This window comes from Pezoporus flaviventris, unplaced genomic scaffold, assembly GCF_033815535.1.
Source record: "Pezoporus flaviventris isolate CSIRO_AGI_PZ_B2104156 unplaced genomic scaffold, CSIRO_AGI_Pfla_v1 ptg000021l, whole genome shotgun sequence".
In the NCBI taxonomy this organism is placed as follows: domain Eukaryota; kingdom Metazoa; phylum Chordata; class Aves; order Psittaciformes; family Psittacidae; genus Pezoporus; species Pezoporus flaviventris.
Window position 1 is genome coordinate 3,163,531 of NW_026892569.1, and position 18,734 is coordinate 3,182,264.

Genomic DNA, 18,734 nt, shown 5'->3' on the forward strand with positions numbered 1-18,734 from the left:
AGAAAAGCATTTTCTTTGACTTTCCCATTAGCATCTGGATTTCCTTTGGAGCACTAAGGAACATTTAACCTGCCAGTTAAGGGGCACTTTGATGTTAGAAGGTCAAGTTCAGTTTGAAGCAGCACTGACTAATGGTCAAATCCCCTGTGTGACAGGAGAGCAGGAGTGAAAAGGCAGACAGCAGGCAGAGCTGTGTCACTGAGCTGCTTTTCCAGTGGATGTGCTGTTTGGAAATCTATTTACTGTGAGGGTTTTTCTGGTATTAACAAAACAACACTTGCCAGGCTGGCACATCTGTGTTTCACAAGGATGAGCTTAGAAATGTTTGTTTTAATTAGAATGCTGTGCTTTGCTTTCAATGCTGCTTTGAAAGACTTAGTAAAAACTTGAGTGTAGAGAAGGCAGACCTTCAGTGGGCTGTTCTACATCACCAGAGCTTTGCCACCAGTGGCAGCCAGTGACAGATCACAGAGCAGTGTGTGCAATTCCTCCTGGGCCTGTTCTGTGGTTGTGGTATGGGTAGGAGGCAGTAAAGATAAATACATTTTATGCTGTAACTATGTGTAAAGAATCACATATTTTATTTACATCACACCAGCTCATTTCTAAACGAGAGAATGAGTGGACTCTGACCACGTTCCATTTAAAAATGAAAATTAGGTATTAGCCTGAAGTAGGAACCTTTTGATTTCAGCTAAAACATTTTAATATTCTCATTAAATGTGTAGACTGAAATTGCAGGATATTACATAGGTATCTTGCACTGCTCTCGTTGGTTTGGGTTATTCCATACACAGAAGTTAATGCCTGATTACCTGCAGAGCATGCTGAATATTGATCTGTTTTATTTTATCTATAAAATAATTCACCTTTTATGCCAAAATGGTTAATGGCCTATGTTAGTTTCCAGTCAGTGTTTCCATTGCACTCTGGAATACAGTGAATTTCTCAGGATATATTCGTCACTTTTTGTAGCTGGGCTTGGATTCCCATTATGGAATTTGCATTTTGCATGAACAAAAACATCTTCAGCCAAAAGAAGGGAATTGTTCTAAAGGGTTTGGGGGTGAATTTCAGAAGCATGCACAAATCTCCAAATCATTTTCCCCACGCTGGGAGGACATTACACCTATTTTAACCTTGTCTTTTGCCTGAGGTGGATAAGATTTTTATTTGAAAGCATCCTTCAATGTTTGCAAAAAAGCCCAAAGATGTGATTTATTTTATGGCAGAAATAAAGTATTACCTATTTTCTTGGCTAAAGTCCAGTTGCAGCTGGTTGTGCTGGCTTGCCAAAGGAAGGATAGGCTACTTGAGGCAGAAAACTAAGTGGAATAAAACAGCTAGAGTTTGCTCAAGTAGGAAAAGTAGTTAATGATATGTTTGAAGGTAGTATATGTAAGATAGAACATAGTGTAATCGTATTGAGGGTTAGGCTACAGTGCACTAAGGCTGGTTTGCATCAAGGTTAAGAGCGTCCTCTGGGAGCCTGATGCACTTTCACCTCATGCAGATTAATTTCCTACTTTTAAATACTTTGTTGGCACTTTCCTAGGGGTTCCTTTGCAGGCAGGCATGCAGAGCTGTCCTCAGCAGTGATGACTGCGTGTGGCTGCCCACAGAACCACACACGATTGCTTCCGGTCTGTGCCTCGAGAGCTTATGCCTTCCTGGGTGATGTTCATCCACAAAGCAAGAGGCTTTTCTCCATTTTCTGACATTTCGTCACAGTTTGAGCTGAAACTGGGCCAAATGATGAGCTAATTGGTTTCTTCCTTAATTATGAAATCTGTCAATTATCCCCTCAAAATCAGTGTTACTTTTCCATTACTTTTAACTCTAAGGTAGGTAATTCAGAATTCAAAGTAGCTGGTTGTTACCAATTTCAATGTCCTTAATTACAGTTTCTGTCATTGCTAAATTTTGTCTGATTGCTTTTTTGCACACAGTTTTTTAGAAGCCATATAACATCCTGCAAGTTAGGCAGAGTGCCAGTTGAAGACAGAAAATACTAGGGTATTTCAGCTTGTCCCTATATCTCAATTACAGAATATAGTAAAATCTGAATAAGAGAACTGTATGAAATAACATAGATTTGGATATCAGTGACTGACAGGAAACTTCTTTAAAACATAAAACCTCTACTTCAGTGAGTCTGCTGCATTCAAAATCAAGTGATTTAATTTCTTCTCAGGACTGTTTATGAAAACATCTGTTTCAGAAGAACATTGTTCGCAGCATTTACTTTTGGTTATTTTAGAAGTCTAATTTAGATGTGAATTATGGGGCTAGCAGATACTATTAAGCAGGTACGTAGGAGTGATGGTCTGGAACAAAAGGAGCAAGATATGACCTGTAAAATTTGTGTATTTGGTGGATAAAACTTCATCCTTCTCCTTCTGGTCATATGTCCGTATGCCTTCCCCTCACACCCAAACTTTTGCTTTGCTGAATTCATTTATGGTTTTGGATTTTCACAGAATCACAGAATAGTTAGGGTTGGAAAGGACCTTAAGATCATCAACTTCCAACCCCCTGCTGTGGCCAGGGACACCTTGCACTAAACCATGTCACCCAAGGCTCTGTCCAACCCGGCCTTGAACACCGCCAGAGATGGAGCATTCACAACTTCCTTGGGCAACCCATTCCAGTGCCTCACCACCCTCACAGTAAAGAACTTCCTCCTTATATCCAATCTAAACTTCCCCTGTTGAAGTTTGAACCCGTTACCCCTTGTCCTGTCACTACAGTCCCTAATGAAGAGTCCCTCCTCAGCATCCTTCTGTTTACAGTAATGAAATTGCCCTGGTTCCATCAGCAGTCTCCTCCTGATGTGTTGCAGCCTTTTGGAGAAAATGTGTAATACAATTAAAAGCGATCTTTTCAAAAGCATGGAGATGAGCTTAAGGCCTAACTTTGAACCCAGTTAAAAACTGCATGTGTGGGGCTTACCCCCTTATGTTGCTTTAACAGCATAGGAAATAAAGGTATGTGTTGGGTTATTTTTTTATGGCTCGTAGATGGCAGACAGTGACCATGGTGGACCTCAAAGGCCTTGCTGATTTAAGTGTTGAGTTCTGTAAAAATTAAGTTAAAAAATGACAGGTGATTTTCTAAGCGGTTTTTAATTGAACACTTAGGGGAACAGCTTGCCTGGAACACCGTGAAGCTGCTGCGTTGTGGCTTGTAGACTGCACAGTAAATAATAATCAAATAATGCAAAATAAAGAGGAAAAGCCAACCAAGATATAGTAAGCAAATAAAAATTGAGTAATAACTGTAATTTCCAATACCTTATCCACGTATGGTCACCAAATAAGGAAAAAATGTATTGGAAAGCGAAGGCTTAGATCTTTGAGGAAGCCCAGGAGAGACATATTGCTTCCATTTATAACAGGAAATCAACTGAAAAGTTGTAATTGACAGAAAGGGAGGGAGTTTATGTCCCTTGAGGTGCGCTAGGATCAGCAACAGGCAAATGATGTAAACACAATAAATCACGGAACAAGTCGTTTAATATGAATTTTTTTTTTAGAAAATAAGAATACAATTTTGTAAAGTACAATAAATATAAAACACGAGCGTGGCTGTGGGGCACTGGTAAGGAAACACCCTGCTCCTTTTTTGAGAGAGTTGATGAAAATATATTTTGAATGGGAAATTAGGTTTCCAGGAGTGCTTATTCATAGGCTATTGAAGGATCCAATTAAACTGGAATACACTTTGCATGGCTTTCATAATCATAATGATTGATTTCGGTGAGTTTACTCTTGACTTAACCCAATATAATATGAATTAAATCAAGCTGCTTATTTTCCTGCTGTGTACCCAGATATGTCTGTCCCCTTTGAATGCTTTGAATTATGTCTTCTGTTTTATTTTTGTTTTTTTTTTTAAGAATAAAATAATAGTTTGTGCTAAGGAAAACAAGTAGGTCAATAAATAGCAGAACCAATAAAGCCTGGCTTCCCACACGTTTGTGTCTTGTGGATGTCTGAGCTTGATGTAGAGCTGAAAATGTAAATTTGTTTTTTAATTACAGTTCTTGAATTGATACCTAACTTGGTCTACAGCCTCTCCTGCAGCCTCGTGCTCACCCTCTTCATCCAGCTGCTCTGTAGAAATGGAACTATGCTTTATTTTCTGGTCTTTCCCATTTAGCAAGACCATATAATCTTTGCTGTTGAAGAGGTCGCAGTCCCCTTCAAACTCGCCATGTGTACTCTATTACTATTATTATTACTATTATGTATAATTTATTATTTAATTAATTTGAACTGGCCAGTAGATATAGGATAATGCCAGACCACAGCCAGAGCAATGTCCAGATGCCACCTCCCCACTGCACAGCACTAACTCAGCATGCCCTCTTCCTTCAACAGCAAACCATTGAGAGCTACATCTTGATGTTTGTGTTGTAGGATGGAAGAACAGATGTACGTTTTTTCTTGGTGGTAATGACTGTATGAATATTCTTTGACTTGTTATGGGACTCTTGTGGCACTTGTCAAAAGTCTGACTGAAGTCAAGCTAAATCCCAGGGTTTTACTGCCCACTGTGCTACTTACCCTTTCTTTACTTGGCAGATCCTTGTTAGCCTTCCTTACCATAAATTAATTATAATTCTCTTGTCATGTAGGAAGGAACTTTCAGTAAAAGCCATAGTTTCAACTGAGGAGACACGCTGCAAGTCTGGAAGGGTAGATAGCTGGTCTTTAACAGTAAATACTTCCCAACATGACAGAAGTTAAACTCTTGAGAAAAGTCCTGACCCTGTTAATTGTTCATACACACTGCCCCTGTGAAACTATGTTAATGGAAGGAGTTTAAATATTGATAGCATTAAATCCAATTATGATAAGCCTTTTTATTTAGTGCCGTTTCTGCATTAGCCAGTCCATAAATATTTTAATAATTTCATTTATTGTATGTTTTTTTCATCCACACAATCCTACCTTGTGTTAAGTTGCCCTGTTAGCACTTTCCTGAGTGTTGCATTCGTACTCAATACTGACAGTTAGGAAGATGCCTGTTCTCCATTTCATGGCCGTACCCAAATTTATGCGCTTTCAAATTAAACCTGTGCAAAAAGGGATGATCTCCATTTTGTAGGGGCAGTGCAAATGCTACAGGATATTTTAACATGACAGCAGGTCGATCAAGCTATAACGGTCTCCAATTAGCACTTGCAGAAGCTGTGAGCTTTTTATAAACTTGGGTGAAAGATTATGTCTTGCCTGGAAAACCATTAAAAATTGATTTCCTTTGATAATGTAGGATAGGAATGAGACAAACACATGGCCTCACACAGGAAGGAGCTTTTGCAATTAAAATTGGACACACAGAGCTCAGAGTTCTAACACAGTTTTTGCCAAATGTTATTTATTTTTTTTTGAAGTGTGGTTTTTCCTTTCTAATGACCATAATGAAGGGTAGTGAGGGCTGCTTTGCCACGATATACAGAGATTTCTAAAATGTAATTTTAATGGATTTTTGTTTTAAAAATACAGATTTGTTGCGTGTTGAGCCCCACTGGAAATTTATGCTTCTTTTGATATTCCTTTCACTTGCATACACCTACACTGTTCTATCTGCTAAGCATCTAGCTAAGTTGTTAAGTAGCTACTGAATCACAGAATAGTTAAGGTTGGAAAGGACCTTAAGATCATCTAGTTTCAACCCTCAAATGAATGATGCTTCCATTTTAGCCAAGTGTGGTCTCATTGTTGCTGCCTGCTTTTTATTTCCATGTACATCAAATAGTAGATAAAAAAAAATTATCTGTGCGTAAATCACTGAATTCCTTTTACCTTTTTCTTCTGCCGGAGGAGATCCAGATTTTACAGTCATTAGCTGTCTGGTCCTGTTCGTTACACAGTACAGTATTGTAAAATATGGTAATGAAAAACCTAATCTTTGAAGGAAAAAAAAAGTGAAAAACCTTACCGAACACCTTTACTTCTTGTTTTATTGCCAACTAGAACTGTCATTTGCTTGGATCTTCAATGAATATCCATCATTTGTGCAAGAGGACAGTCGGCGATTTGTATCTCAAGAGACCGGTCACCTCTACATAGCCAAAGTGGAGCCGTCAGATGTGGGAAATTACACCTGCGTTGTAACCAGCACTGTGACCAACAGCCAAGTTCTGGGGTCACCAACGCCTCTAGTGCTGCGCACTGATGGTATGACTTCCCTTCTGCGCTGTGACTAATACATCTAGTTGTCATCTGTGAATGTTTTTGTCTCTTGCAGTGTAACTTTTCATGCATTCTCAGAATATTGATTGCTTTATAAGAAGATAAAGTATTTTGTGTTGCATGCTTCTCTTTCTCTGTGAAGCCTGGCACTGAGTTCACTTGCAGGTCCCTATGATTCTCTCTGTAAATGGAGTGTGAGAGAAGTAAACTTGATTTTTAATGTGATGCAATACTAAAGTGAGAAAAAAGTCTTTTAAAACTAAAAAATACCTTTTTCAATTGTCTTCTATAGGTGTGATGGGGGAATACGAACCCAAAATAGAAGTTCAGTTTCCTGAGACACTTCCTGCAGCTAAAGGCTCAACTGTGAAGCTAGAATGCTTTGCACTAGGAAAGTAAGTTTTCAACTTCATCCATACTGAAAGTTGAAGCAACATAAGGGTTCACCTACACAAGAGATACGGAGTTCTGGCAGTCATACGTGGTCTGAAGATCATATTTTGGTCATCATAATGATGGCCTTGGGATAAGAGGGCAGATTTTTGGAGTAATTCTTGATTTTGTTTAGAACTAAAATGCGTATGTTGCCAATGCAGGAATTTACGTTTAATTTCAAATTATTTTGAAATTTAATATCAGTGCAGTTTTGCATATCTCCTTAGACCTAACTCAGCTTTCTCTGTGTAGAAGGAGATGAAGTCTGTGAGTGAGAAGTCTCTGTTTTACTGTTAAATGTACTTGATGCTGTCATAATATTGTTCTTCCTTTATACCTGAAGTAAAGATTAAAATGCATTTCACTTCTGAATGATATTTCACACACAGTTGATATCTTTTCTACTTCACAAATGATCTGAGAACGCATTTATGTTACGGTAAATGTATTTACGTACCACTTTGCGGTTTATTTGCAGACAGCTTTGTCAGATGTTCGTAATTGTAAGTGCCAGATTGATAACTTGATCCCATGCTATTGCTTTGGCTCCTCAGCTAGGTGAGTGAAGGTTTTAAAATCAGAGAATGACTGTTGTAGGATAGGAATTTCAAAAGACTTGCCTTGATTCTCCTTCCATGGCAGTCACTGGTAAATCTCACCTGTCTTAGGGGGAGCCAGTGAAGAGTTACAAGAAATTGCCGGACATTCACACAGATATTCTTGAAAAATTCAGTATCACAAATGACAGCAAATGAAACAGAACCGGTGTATGCAAATCTGTTGCCATAGTGTCTGCCCATCTGTCATATACAGTACGAATACCACTTTTAACACAAGCTTTTAGTCACTTCTGAGTTAAGTATCTAATTTTGACAATCACATACTTTATGCAAAGCTGTTTAAAATCCCATTATTCTCCCTTTAGCCCTGTGCCTCAGATTAACTGGAGAAGAACTGATGGTCTGCCATTTCCAAGTAAAATAAAACTGAGGAAATCCAATGGCATGATTGAAATCCCTAATTTCCAGCAGGAGGATGCAGGACTATATGAATGTATTACTGAAAACTCAAGAGGAAAAAATATTGCAAGAGGGCGTCTCACTTACTATGGTAGGAAACTTTCTTTCTCCCTGTCTCCCACTCTTCTTTGCACATGAAATGCAAACTACCCTAGGGTACTTTGGGATTTACAGCTTCTGCAATACTACCAAGCATTTGTGCTTAAAAATCCATCCATGGCATCTTAACTGCTCGCAAAGAATGAAAACTTCTGCACAGGTTTTTTATAACATTTCTAATAAATGCCCAGGCTCAACAGGGTTGCCAAGTGTAGTGCATTTATTTGCACTGCAAGTGTAGTGGATTTATTTCAGGGATCATTTAGGCCTTACATTTACAGGAAATGCAAATTTTTCTTGCTTTAGGAAAAGGTTACTGATAGATATTCTCAATTCTTTGCTTTCAAAATGCCAATTTTATTTTAAAATTAGTAAATAAAGAGATAATACAATCCAGCATAGAAAATTAAATAATAAGAGATTTAGTAACTTGGAAAAAGACAGGGTCTCTTGTGCATTTAAGGCTATAAAGTGGAATGAGTATCAGCAAAGCACACTGGTAGTGTTTTACAGCTAGAGTGATTTGCAGCAAAGTGGTAATTGACAATTTTTGTTAAAGCCAGATCTCAGCAAATACAATTTTCTTTAGGTAAATGGTAATTTTAAGAGTGTTTCAGACTGTGCTTTGTAATGTTACCCTCATGTAGGAATATTTGAGGAAGGAGATGGTTTTTATGTTGTGTAAAAAAGCACAGAGCATATCTACTCTGCAGCTTTGAGCAAATGTGCTTTCTGTTTACTACTTGTGTATGGGAAGCTGCTGTTTCCTAGAACACAGAGACTGCTGCAATGTAGATATTACCAATGAAGGTTTTAGTTCAAGACACAGCAGGTTTTATAAGGTTTATAAGGTTATAAGACTTCCAGCTTCTCAATATTTAGACTGAATCAATGCTCCATCATGGAGTTGGACCAGGGGACTTTGAGTAGCCTGAATTTTTAATATACTAATTGCAATTACTGCTTTTTGAGAAATCCTATTGATAACACAGAGCAAATAGACCGAAGATGCTTCATCTGCCACTGTCATCTGTCATTCCAAACTTGGCACTATGCATTTGATTCTATAAAATGACTTTTATTAACTACTGGAAAGTTTCGAACAAGTTGTGGTTTATATCTGGCTCAGTATTTCTACCCAAGTTTTAAATCAGGGCAGTTGTAAGACACAGTGTTAACTACATGCAAAATTGAGTAGGTTTGTTCATTAGTCCTTGGGGTATAATTACGATAGTGCAGAAGCTTGATATATTTGGTCTGCTTCCCAAGTTCTGTTTGCTCAATAAAGGAGCTGAAATAAAGGATGTTGCTAATCACTAAAAGCAGCAAGTTGCAGTTTTGTGACAATGTGAACATTTTCATTACAAATCCAGAAAGGGAATTGAACCCTTGAATAGAGTTCATATTCCAGTATAAATGTCTGCCCATCTTAGATTCATCCCTTATATGGATGTTTATACTGAAAAGAATAATGAGACCTGTAATGGCATTAATGGCACTCCAACTGTTTCGTTTCATTTGTTCTGCTTAATGAAACCCATTCTGCAGAATTAAGTAGATTTAAGTAATCTTTCTTATTTTGTTACTTGCTTTGTTGTTGCAGATAAAATGCGAATAAGTCAGTATTCAGGATGGGATCATTCTAACACTTTTTGATTTGGAGGATTTTAATTCTGTCTATAGCTTAATAACGTATAGCTGAAGTTAGTATTTTCTGATGGCTTGTCACTGCACCTCTTATCAAACCTCAGAAATCTGTCTGGTAAAGAAATTTAACCATATGCCACTCAGTCTTCCAATAAAAGATCAATGTTTAAGGAAGTTGTTCTAAAAGCAGATGAGGATTTGGGGAAACTAATGCAATATACTGAAGACTCAGACTAAAAAATATCCATCTGCCAGAAAGTGGGTACCAGTACTGGAAAGATGACACAAATCTGTGTGGTAATGTTAGTGGTTGTTGGCTGCTGTTAAAACACTTTATTGGTAGAAGTGCAAGACTAATGTCTGCTAATCATATACAGAAAAATACAAGCATTGCAAATGGACAAATGCCATTTTATTTCAACAGTGACATCTTTTATTTTCCTGTCCTCAGTAGAACAAAGCATGTTTCTGGCTTACCCAAAAAAGAGTCAAGAATTGGGGTTAACGTTTTCCAACGTTATGTCGTAGTGAAATAATGTGGAAAGTAAATTAGTGGGAGAGGAAAAAGACAATAATTTTCCATGTGACTGAAAACCAGAATGTTTTTCTTTCTTTACAGATTTGAAAGATTCTTTGTAAGGGAAATACAAGCTAATCCTAAACAAAAGCTTGAAACATTTCATTGCTTTGCTGTGAAGCAAAGCATTCTTATTTTCCTGATTAGTTTCATGAGCTGAACCTGTAAAATTTGAAATCTGAAAATTGGGTTTTTCAGGCCATAAACTTTTTTGATTAAAAAAAAAACACAAAACCAACTCACTTATGTTTGCCATGCTGTCCTGCCGCTTCTTCCAATCATGAATTATGGTCTTGAAACCACAAATCACTTGAATGTAGGCTCAGCTTTATTCATGACCATAGCAATTTTCTCAAGAATATGTATAAATATGTTTGGTTTAGAAGTTCTGTGCACATCTGTAACTCTCGTCATCAAAATGAGTTGTGGGGTTGTTTTTTGTTTTAATTTATTGTGGGTTTTAAATATAACTCTCAACCCCTAGTTGAAGGCTATCATTAAAACAGATACTCTAAAACAGATATTCTGAGTTCTTTCATACCATAACTAATAGGCTATTAATCTTTCATTTTTTCTTATGAAGCATTTTAACAAGAAAAGCCCAGCATCAAATGTTCAGGTTTTTGTCCTTTGTACAGTTCCAGCATTTGTTTAATGCCAGTTTTCCCCTCCAGGGAGTTCAGAATGTGCTAAAAATTGGACAAATTATCTAACTTTGATTTAATATAAAACCTGAATATGTAAATTATTTGGTTTCACTTTATTAGTATATTCCATTATTATTGCTATTAGCCCTTTCCATAAAGAGATAACAGGAAGAAAGACTCCATGTTTCATGGCATGGAAAAATGAGAAGAGATAAAACAATTACATTTTTGTATTTTAAGATGCAGTTAAACATAGAATCATAGAATCACAGAATAGTTAGGGTTGGAAGGGACCTTAAGATCATCAAGTTCCAACCCCCCTGCCGTGGGCAGGGACACCTCACACTAAACCGTGTCACCCAAGGCCTCGTCCAACCTGGCCTTGAACACTGCCAGGGATGGAGCATTCACAGCTTCCTTGGGCAACCCATTCCAGTGCCTCACCACCATTACAGGAAAGAATTTCCTTCTTATATCCAACCTAAACTTCCCCTGGTTAAGTTTGAGCCTGTTACCCCTTGTCCTGTCACTACAGTCACTAATGAAGAGTCCCTCTCCAGCATCCCTATAGGCCTCCTTCAGATACTGGAAGGCTGCTGTGTGCCTAGAGATATATGAGGCAATTAATTTAAAGCATAATTGAAGAGAAGACATTCTTAATTAGTATGTGCTGTTTTAATGGAACTCATTCTTGACACTGCCAAGGCAAAATGTTTAACGGGGAGAAAAAAGTTCTGCTGCTGTGGTCTGTGATAGCAGAGGCAGACAGCCCAGTAATATGTAATTTTTGTTGTTCATGGAGATGTCCTCAAAACATTAACTACAAGGGTTGAATGACTAAATAATATTAAGGAATTGCTGTGTTTGATCAATATAGATTTTAATTGTTGATTCTGTCTAATAATTTAATTGCCTTGCTACAGAGACAAAACTTACATCTCTTTTTACATACTAAAACTTTCCTCAGTGATGTAGCAATTACCTGTAACTTGAGACCTTCTTATTTTTGAGTTGGATACACATAACAGACATCTTCAGGGATGTTTTTGATGCTTCTCTAGGCACAGCTTTAGTAGAAAAGTGTAATTCATGCTTAAGATCATTTGAAGATAAATTTCATCACTGTGGTAGGCACTGGAATGAGTGTCATAGCCTGACTTTCAGATATGCTGCACAGAAAAAGGAAGGTTAAATTTTCTGGTTGTTTTGGTTTTTTTTTTCCCAGTATGCTTCATAGCTGCTTTCTCTTGAACTATGGAAAGTTCCTTTTGACTCTGATTTATTGCCCAACTGCTGAGCTGTCCAAAGGTATTTTCAAAGGAGATTTCCAGTCCAGTTTTCATACTGTATATTTCAAAGTAAAGGTATGTGCATAAGCAGACTGCATCTTATGTGCAAGCCCCAATTAGGGACTGTTCTGGAAAGGCTTCCCCTAGTCCTCTGCCTCCAAGCAAAGGCGTGGCAGACCTCAGTACTCTCTGGGAGAGCACGGTGCCTAGACTAAATCAGGGGCCTGAAGCTCTACCTTTTCTTCATGCTGTTCTGTGGCTTACAGAAATAAAAGGAGATTTGACTTGGACCTTCCTACTTTGAAGGAAGTCCTGTATAAAACCACGTGTTGACGTGCACTGTGCATGGTACCTCACAAGCTACTTGCAAATTAAATCTTGACATCAGCTCCTTCAGCTGCTTCCAAGAGCTTCGTCGTAGTCACTTATTGCAGTTGGTCTTTGTTCACATCAACCTCCTCAAACAGTCATTGCAAAGGGTTTCTTAAAGTATGAAAAAATGGTGCTTCCTTATGGCCTACAGGGATGGCCTAGAGCATAATGGAACAACATTTGTTTTCTTCAGGAAGACCTGCCAGCTCTAATTAGCTGGAAGAAAAGGGTGATCATAGCCACCAAAAACAAGATGACTGAATCTTCTCACTGGGATAAATTGTACGAAGTTACGTACCTGTATCACTTCTTGCCAGTGGGACCACAAGTATTGCAAGGAATATATTAGGCAAAAGCAGCTGAAGCACAGTACAGGTTGGTGCTTTTCCAAGTGACTGACCATGAGGATGACAGATAACCTCCTTTAGAAAATCAGTTACCTACAAGTGTCTCATCCTGAGGGAACTCTATATGAATCTTTTATGAAGATCATACAGCAGGTTCCTAAGAATTCTTAATATTATCATACAATATGGATTCCTGTCACAGTCTTAGATCCTGCACTACAAACTCCATTAACTTCCAACCTCTTGACTTACAGGATATCATCTTTTTTTCATCTCAATGAAAATATGTTACCTGCTTGCATATTACTTGCTTAAGGAGGAAGAATGGAGTCTCCTCAAAAAGATCTAACTTACAAGCCAACACAGTAGCTCCATGAGAGAATGAGGTCTTGTTACCAAGTCATTAGTCTCCCTTCAGGAGCACGGATGTGGCAGTGGTGGTGGAACCAGATGTTCTAAGCAAATGTGCCTGACGGTGACTAGACCTCAAGAGGATTAAAGCTTTATATTCAGAATCATTTAGGTGCAGTCAGACAGAGCTCAAGAAAAAGAACATTGCTGGGCATGGAATGTCATGCTTATGCTTTGAGAGGGTGGACAGGTCTACTGATAGATGACCTGTGCACTTCTCGGCTGCTGCCACGTGGACCATCTTTATTTTGGCCAAGATTCAGAGCATTCAGTGCAATATTCCCAGCTGGAATTGCCCCTGTTTAGCTGCCTTTTCAATTTTGAACTGATTAGTTGAATTGTTCTTTTTCAAAGAGTTTCTAATACTTTCACAGCCTTTTTTAAAGACTTTTGAGATGTGGCAGATTGAAAAGGGTACTTTTCGTTCTGCTGAATTCCTTCATCAGTAATTTAAAGAGAAAAAGAGCCTTCCTCAAGAAAATCACTGAAGTCTACATCAACACTCTTGCCAATGAACAAGCACCATAAATTTCTCACACTGTGGCTTAGATAGCTCTGTTCTGTTCATTTCTGCTTTGAGCGGTTGTCTTTCCCACTCTTTCCATTTATCATATGTACCATGGAGACTTCAGAAGCCCTCCTATAGAGACTGACATGAAGAGTTCTAAGATGAAGATTTATGGTGTAGGCAATGTTTTTCTTATTAATGGAATTGAATCCAAGATCTGGAACTTGAAAGTAGGTTATAGTTAACCTACTTCCAAGTGAAGACAGGCAGCAGATGTGAAATACTGCACATGTATGGATTCATCAATAATTCAAGCACTGTTGCTTGTTGCATAATACTTAGGTATGCAAAGTGCAGGAAGCATGCCGACGTGGAGTCCTGAGCTTATCTCACCTTGACACATATGGGGCAAATGACACAAGATAAAGCAATGGCTCTTTCTTGAACTCCAGTGTTGTTAACAGTAACTTTCAAGACTGAACCAGAATTAACATCAGTAAGATACTACATTTGTCTGGGTCAGGTTATCCAGTCTTTTAGACCAGACCTTGATAAAGAGATAAAGATCAGTGAAATGTGTTAACCCACATTGGGGTATAAGAGATGTACAGAGCAAAGGAACAGAAGGTTTCACTATCAGCAAATACCGGTTGAGTTCCAAAACCTCCTAAATTGGTATCTCAGTGAATACATTTTAGTAAGTTCTTTTATGAGAAGATAATCCTAAGTATGTATACGTAAATCACAAATAGCATTAATCCTTGATACTATAAAAGCATGATACTGTATATGATGATGTTGAGATCCTATCGCTGCATTGCAGAATATATAACAGAGAGAAAATTCATATACTAGAAAAGAATGAATCTTTTTTTGATGAAGTTAATACCAACTCCCATCCAGCTGTTGGTCTGCTGGTTTTGCACCTATGGCAATGGGACAGGTTCAGCTCTCAACTGTACTGTAGACATCCCTCATGTCTATAAGCAAGTCATTAATTTCCCTGGTCTGAAATAATTGCTGGCATAGCTCCATTGTAGTAGGAAGTTCAACAGGAATTGATCTGACCTTCTGTGCTTCCAAAACTCACCTATAAAATAATATTTTTTCCTAATGTATCACCAGTTATTCCCCACATGCACACACACATATGTGTGTGTGTATATATTGATGGTATATATTGATATATATGTTATATAGATGTATATGTGTTATATACATAGATATGAGTGTTAGGAGATTCTCCTAAATTACCAGTTTAGGAAAATCTTTAATCAGATCGACTCTGGAACATTCTTCTCCCCTTAGCTATATATTTTCAACCAAATTTCATCATACTTGTTATCTGTTTTCTCCATATGCAACGGCCATTTTCTTGGAGAAATAGCATATATAGGTATTACATATCTCCATATGATACATGTAATTCTTGGTAAATGAGTAAGTTCAAAGGAAATTCACACGAATTAGCTGTAAAACAGTATTGTGCCGTTGTGTGAAATAGCACTAAAGGAATATTCTTGTATTTCATGCAGCGATATCTGTTTGCCAAATGACTTTTTTCCCCCCTACCTTATGAAAGCTGTAACAGATGTTTTAAACTTTATCTTTATAGTTGTATTTTAGGTAGTTCTGAAGGCTGTATGCTATTAATAGATCAAGATTTCATATAAAAATTAGCTGTTTTAATGGACTTTTTAAAGGTCATATTCTGGTTTGCATCACTGAAATGCTGTGATAAAACTAATGCTTTCTAGAACAGTCTCATATATCCACGTATTCATCCAGTTAAGTACCGACTAGAATTAGAAAACAATTTAAATGGTATTTAGACCTGAGGCTGACATGCCATTAATTTTTTTTTTAGGGCTTAAAGGATTCTCTTCAGCATTAATTTGATGATTTAGCTACATCAATTTTTTAATTCGAGTATCATCACTCATTTCTCCATCTTACATTTACCTCAATTTCAAAGTTGTGTTGTTTAATCATGACTGATTTCAGTACTGGTTTCAATACTAGTTCAGCTTTAGTGATCTGTAATCTCAGTTTTCTTTGGGTTTATTGCTTGTAATAAAAACGTATAAAAGGAACAGGGAGCAATTTGTTTCTTTAGGTGACTTGAAGCCGAACCAGTGAGAATGTCTGTTGGTATAAACCAGTCTACACAGCAAACTGATGAGTGCCATGCAGATTAAACCTTTGATTTTCATATGGAACAATAGCTTTTTAGGGTCTTTGTTGATGAGGATGTATATTTCATCTGCAGCAAAACCTCACTGGGTCCAGACAATAAAAGATACTGAAGTTGCTGTAGAAGACACCTTATACTGGGACTGCAGAGCAAGTGGGAAGCCCAAACCATCGTATAGGTGGCTGAAGAATGGAGAACAACTGTCAATAGAGGTAACACTGTGTTTTGAAAACATGATGCTATGTAAAATTAACAATGCTTTATGTGAGAATTTGCAGAGGTCCACGTAATTAGTTGAATTACTGGTTTCTGTATGTTTGTTAAGAGCATCCAGATTGAAACATCAAAAATTGCAGTACCAGATGCACAAAGACAAATGGACAAATATATCCCAGCTAAAAGCAGATTCAAAAACAATGATAGAAGCGTCAGAATAAGTATGTAGGGAAAGATTGGAGAGGGAAGTTTAACTGAAGTTATACCTTAAGAACCATGAATAATCAATAGAGAACTTAAATTATTTTACTATACTTGCTGTTGGTGTTTTGCTAAAGGTAATGAGAAAACATATTCAAACTTCCTGATGAAAAAAGCAAATATCCTAAAAATTCACAAGGTCACAATCACTTGATGCAAAAATGAAATCTAAACTTCAGTGTGACACAGATTTTTTTTTTTTAATACAATTATTAAAATAAATTAATGGAGAGTAAGGCATTTGGTGACAGGAAAAGATGCTGTACTTGGAAGATAAGGTACTTGGTCTCCCAAATCAGAAATGCAGAAAAGCATCTGATACCCATATTGATTTTAAATCTGCCCAGTTCAGGTTATCAGGAATATAAACTATGAGCAGTAGCCCATCACAGGAAGGCATTTTGCCTTTGGCCAGTGCATTGTCCTCAATATTGGCACTCAGAGGTGAAGAAGAAAGAGCGACTGTTCCAGTAAATTTAGTGGATGGTTATGACATTTGATCTAAGCACTGAAAAACATTTCCTGTCAGAATGTTATACTTAGATGCTCACTCAAAGGAATGGTAGTGTTCTGTGGACAGGTTAAATACAAAATCTCATCTCAGTGACGAGTATTAAGTGCATTGTTATGGTATCACTTAGGTAATGTTCTTTTTTTACCTTGGTAAGTACAAAAATATCTTCTCTTGTTCAGTCTTCCCATTTTTCCACTTTTGAGTATTGCTGTTCAGCTTTTTGGCATGATGTCAGGGCATTAGCATGGCTTACTCTGGAAATATTTAAGGACTGTAAACTGTAGAACTAAGTCTTTGAAAGCTGGCATTGAGGAGACGTCAGAGAGGAGTACTCTGTGTACAGTGATCAGTTTTCTTCAGCTCGAGTGCAATAATTCTTCATGCTGGGTCTCCACCACCAAAATCTGCTGAGGTTGTTCTGCTTAGCTCCCCTTCTCCATCTTTGGTAAGGAAGAAAAAGAGGAGCAGCATGGGATGCTAGAGAGAGGATCAGGACATGGAGACTCAGGCTTGTTCCTCTTTGGGATTGTTTTGTATGTGGTCTAACTGGCTGAGCACCTTGCACTAAACTGGGAGGGGACCTGTCAGGGAAGGAGCTGAGCTAAGTTGTTCTGTCTACCCAGCTGTGGAGCCAGCTCTAGGTACATGCCCTTAGGAAAAGGCAGAAAGTGAGTACCATTGCATTAGGCCTGGTAAGCCATGTCCAGATCCACAGAAAAAAGAAATAATGGGAAAATGGTTTTTTTTTGAGCAAATAATTTGTTGTTTTGTCAGTTATTGTTTCCCAGTTTTTCCTCAAAGAAGAAGCTCCTTTGGTTTTGTCTTTGTCATTGGTTCCTTTTCTAACCATTTCCTTTCACTCCATCCTCAGATTAGTCACTTCTTACCATAATTCATACAGCTTCCAAGAATAAACAAGGTCAGAAGTTCCCTGTTCTTCAGTTGCTTTGTCGGCTCTAAAGCACTCAAATACGTGTTTAATGACTTGGAATTTTTTCTGCATAGTATTACAGAGAGCTCATTAGCAAATGGCATGTGTGAAATCTCTAAATAGTACAAAATGCCAGTGCCATCTGTGTAGTTTGGATGCTCTGGTCTGTCATGAGGAGCCTCGTCTAGTTTTTATCCATATTTCTGGGGAAATACAAGGCTATTTGCAATTGCGAAGCCTCTGTGAAACTGAGCAAGTTCGAAGAATCGATTTCATACTGTGTTGCCAAGTCTCCGTATTTGATCACCATTTCCATACCATGATGCAGTCGTGTCACTTACTTTGGAGCTGTTGTTATGATTAGGCTGTTACATTTACCCCATTTTTTTGTGTTTATGCTGTCCTATTTCTTACTTATTTTAAATTTTCCACAGGGAATATATCATCAATAAAGATATTTTTCTTAATATTCAGGGAAGGATCCAAATTGAAAATGGTGCACTTACAATATCAAATCTAAATCTGACAGATTCTGGCAGATACCAGTGCATAGCTGAAAATAAACATGGTCTCATCTATTCAAGTGCAGAGCTCAGGGTTGTAGGTAAGATTTTCCTTTTTCACTAACGCACAAGCTTCATTCTCCCACTCCACGCCCCCTCCGCCTGCCTCATGTTCTACCGCATCATGATCTCAAATTTAACTCACTCAGCTGTTATCACTGAAATAAACATTTTTGTCAACCTAATATCTTTATCTGCAGTGCCCAGGAATTGTCTCATCTGCTTCCAGAGGATTTGCAGTCCAATCATTCATTGCTTTAAAACGGAACACAGCTAAATTATTCATTAGGGGGAGAGCAGAGATGGGAGCTTGGACACGGGCCTGAAGATTAAAACCGCTTGCATGGTCTGGAGGCAGCCCTGACTCCACACATCAGTCAGCAGCACTAACCTCCTGCACTGCGGTTCCAGTGCTCGCTCCCAGGGCAGCTACATCATTTTAACAGCAATAGGTTGCTCTTGTGTGCAGCCTTTCTCAGTTGAGGGGACAAGGGGTTGTTGCTC

General features: G+C 38.0%; 1 protein-coding gene across 1 annotated transcript in view; it reads left to right on the forward strand.

Annotated features, from left to right (window-relative positions):
- Positions 1-18,734, forward strand: part of LOC133270502 (contactin-3-like) — a 101,264-nt gene that overhangs the window by 59,186 nt on the left and 23,344 nt on the right. The window contains exons 4-8 of the mRNA XM_061455715.1: positions 5,982-6,185; positions 6,493-6,595; positions 7,561-7,745; positions 15,821-15,957; positions 18,142-18,271. Of these exons, the coding sequence (XP_061311699.1) occupies positions 5,982-6,185; positions 6,493-6,595; positions 7,561-7,745; positions 15,821-15,957; positions 18,142-18,271 (759 nt within the window). The remainder of the gene's footprint in view (positions 1-5,981; positions 6,186-6,492; positions 6,596-7,560; positions 7,746-15,820; positions 15,958-18,141; positions 18,272-18,734) is intronic.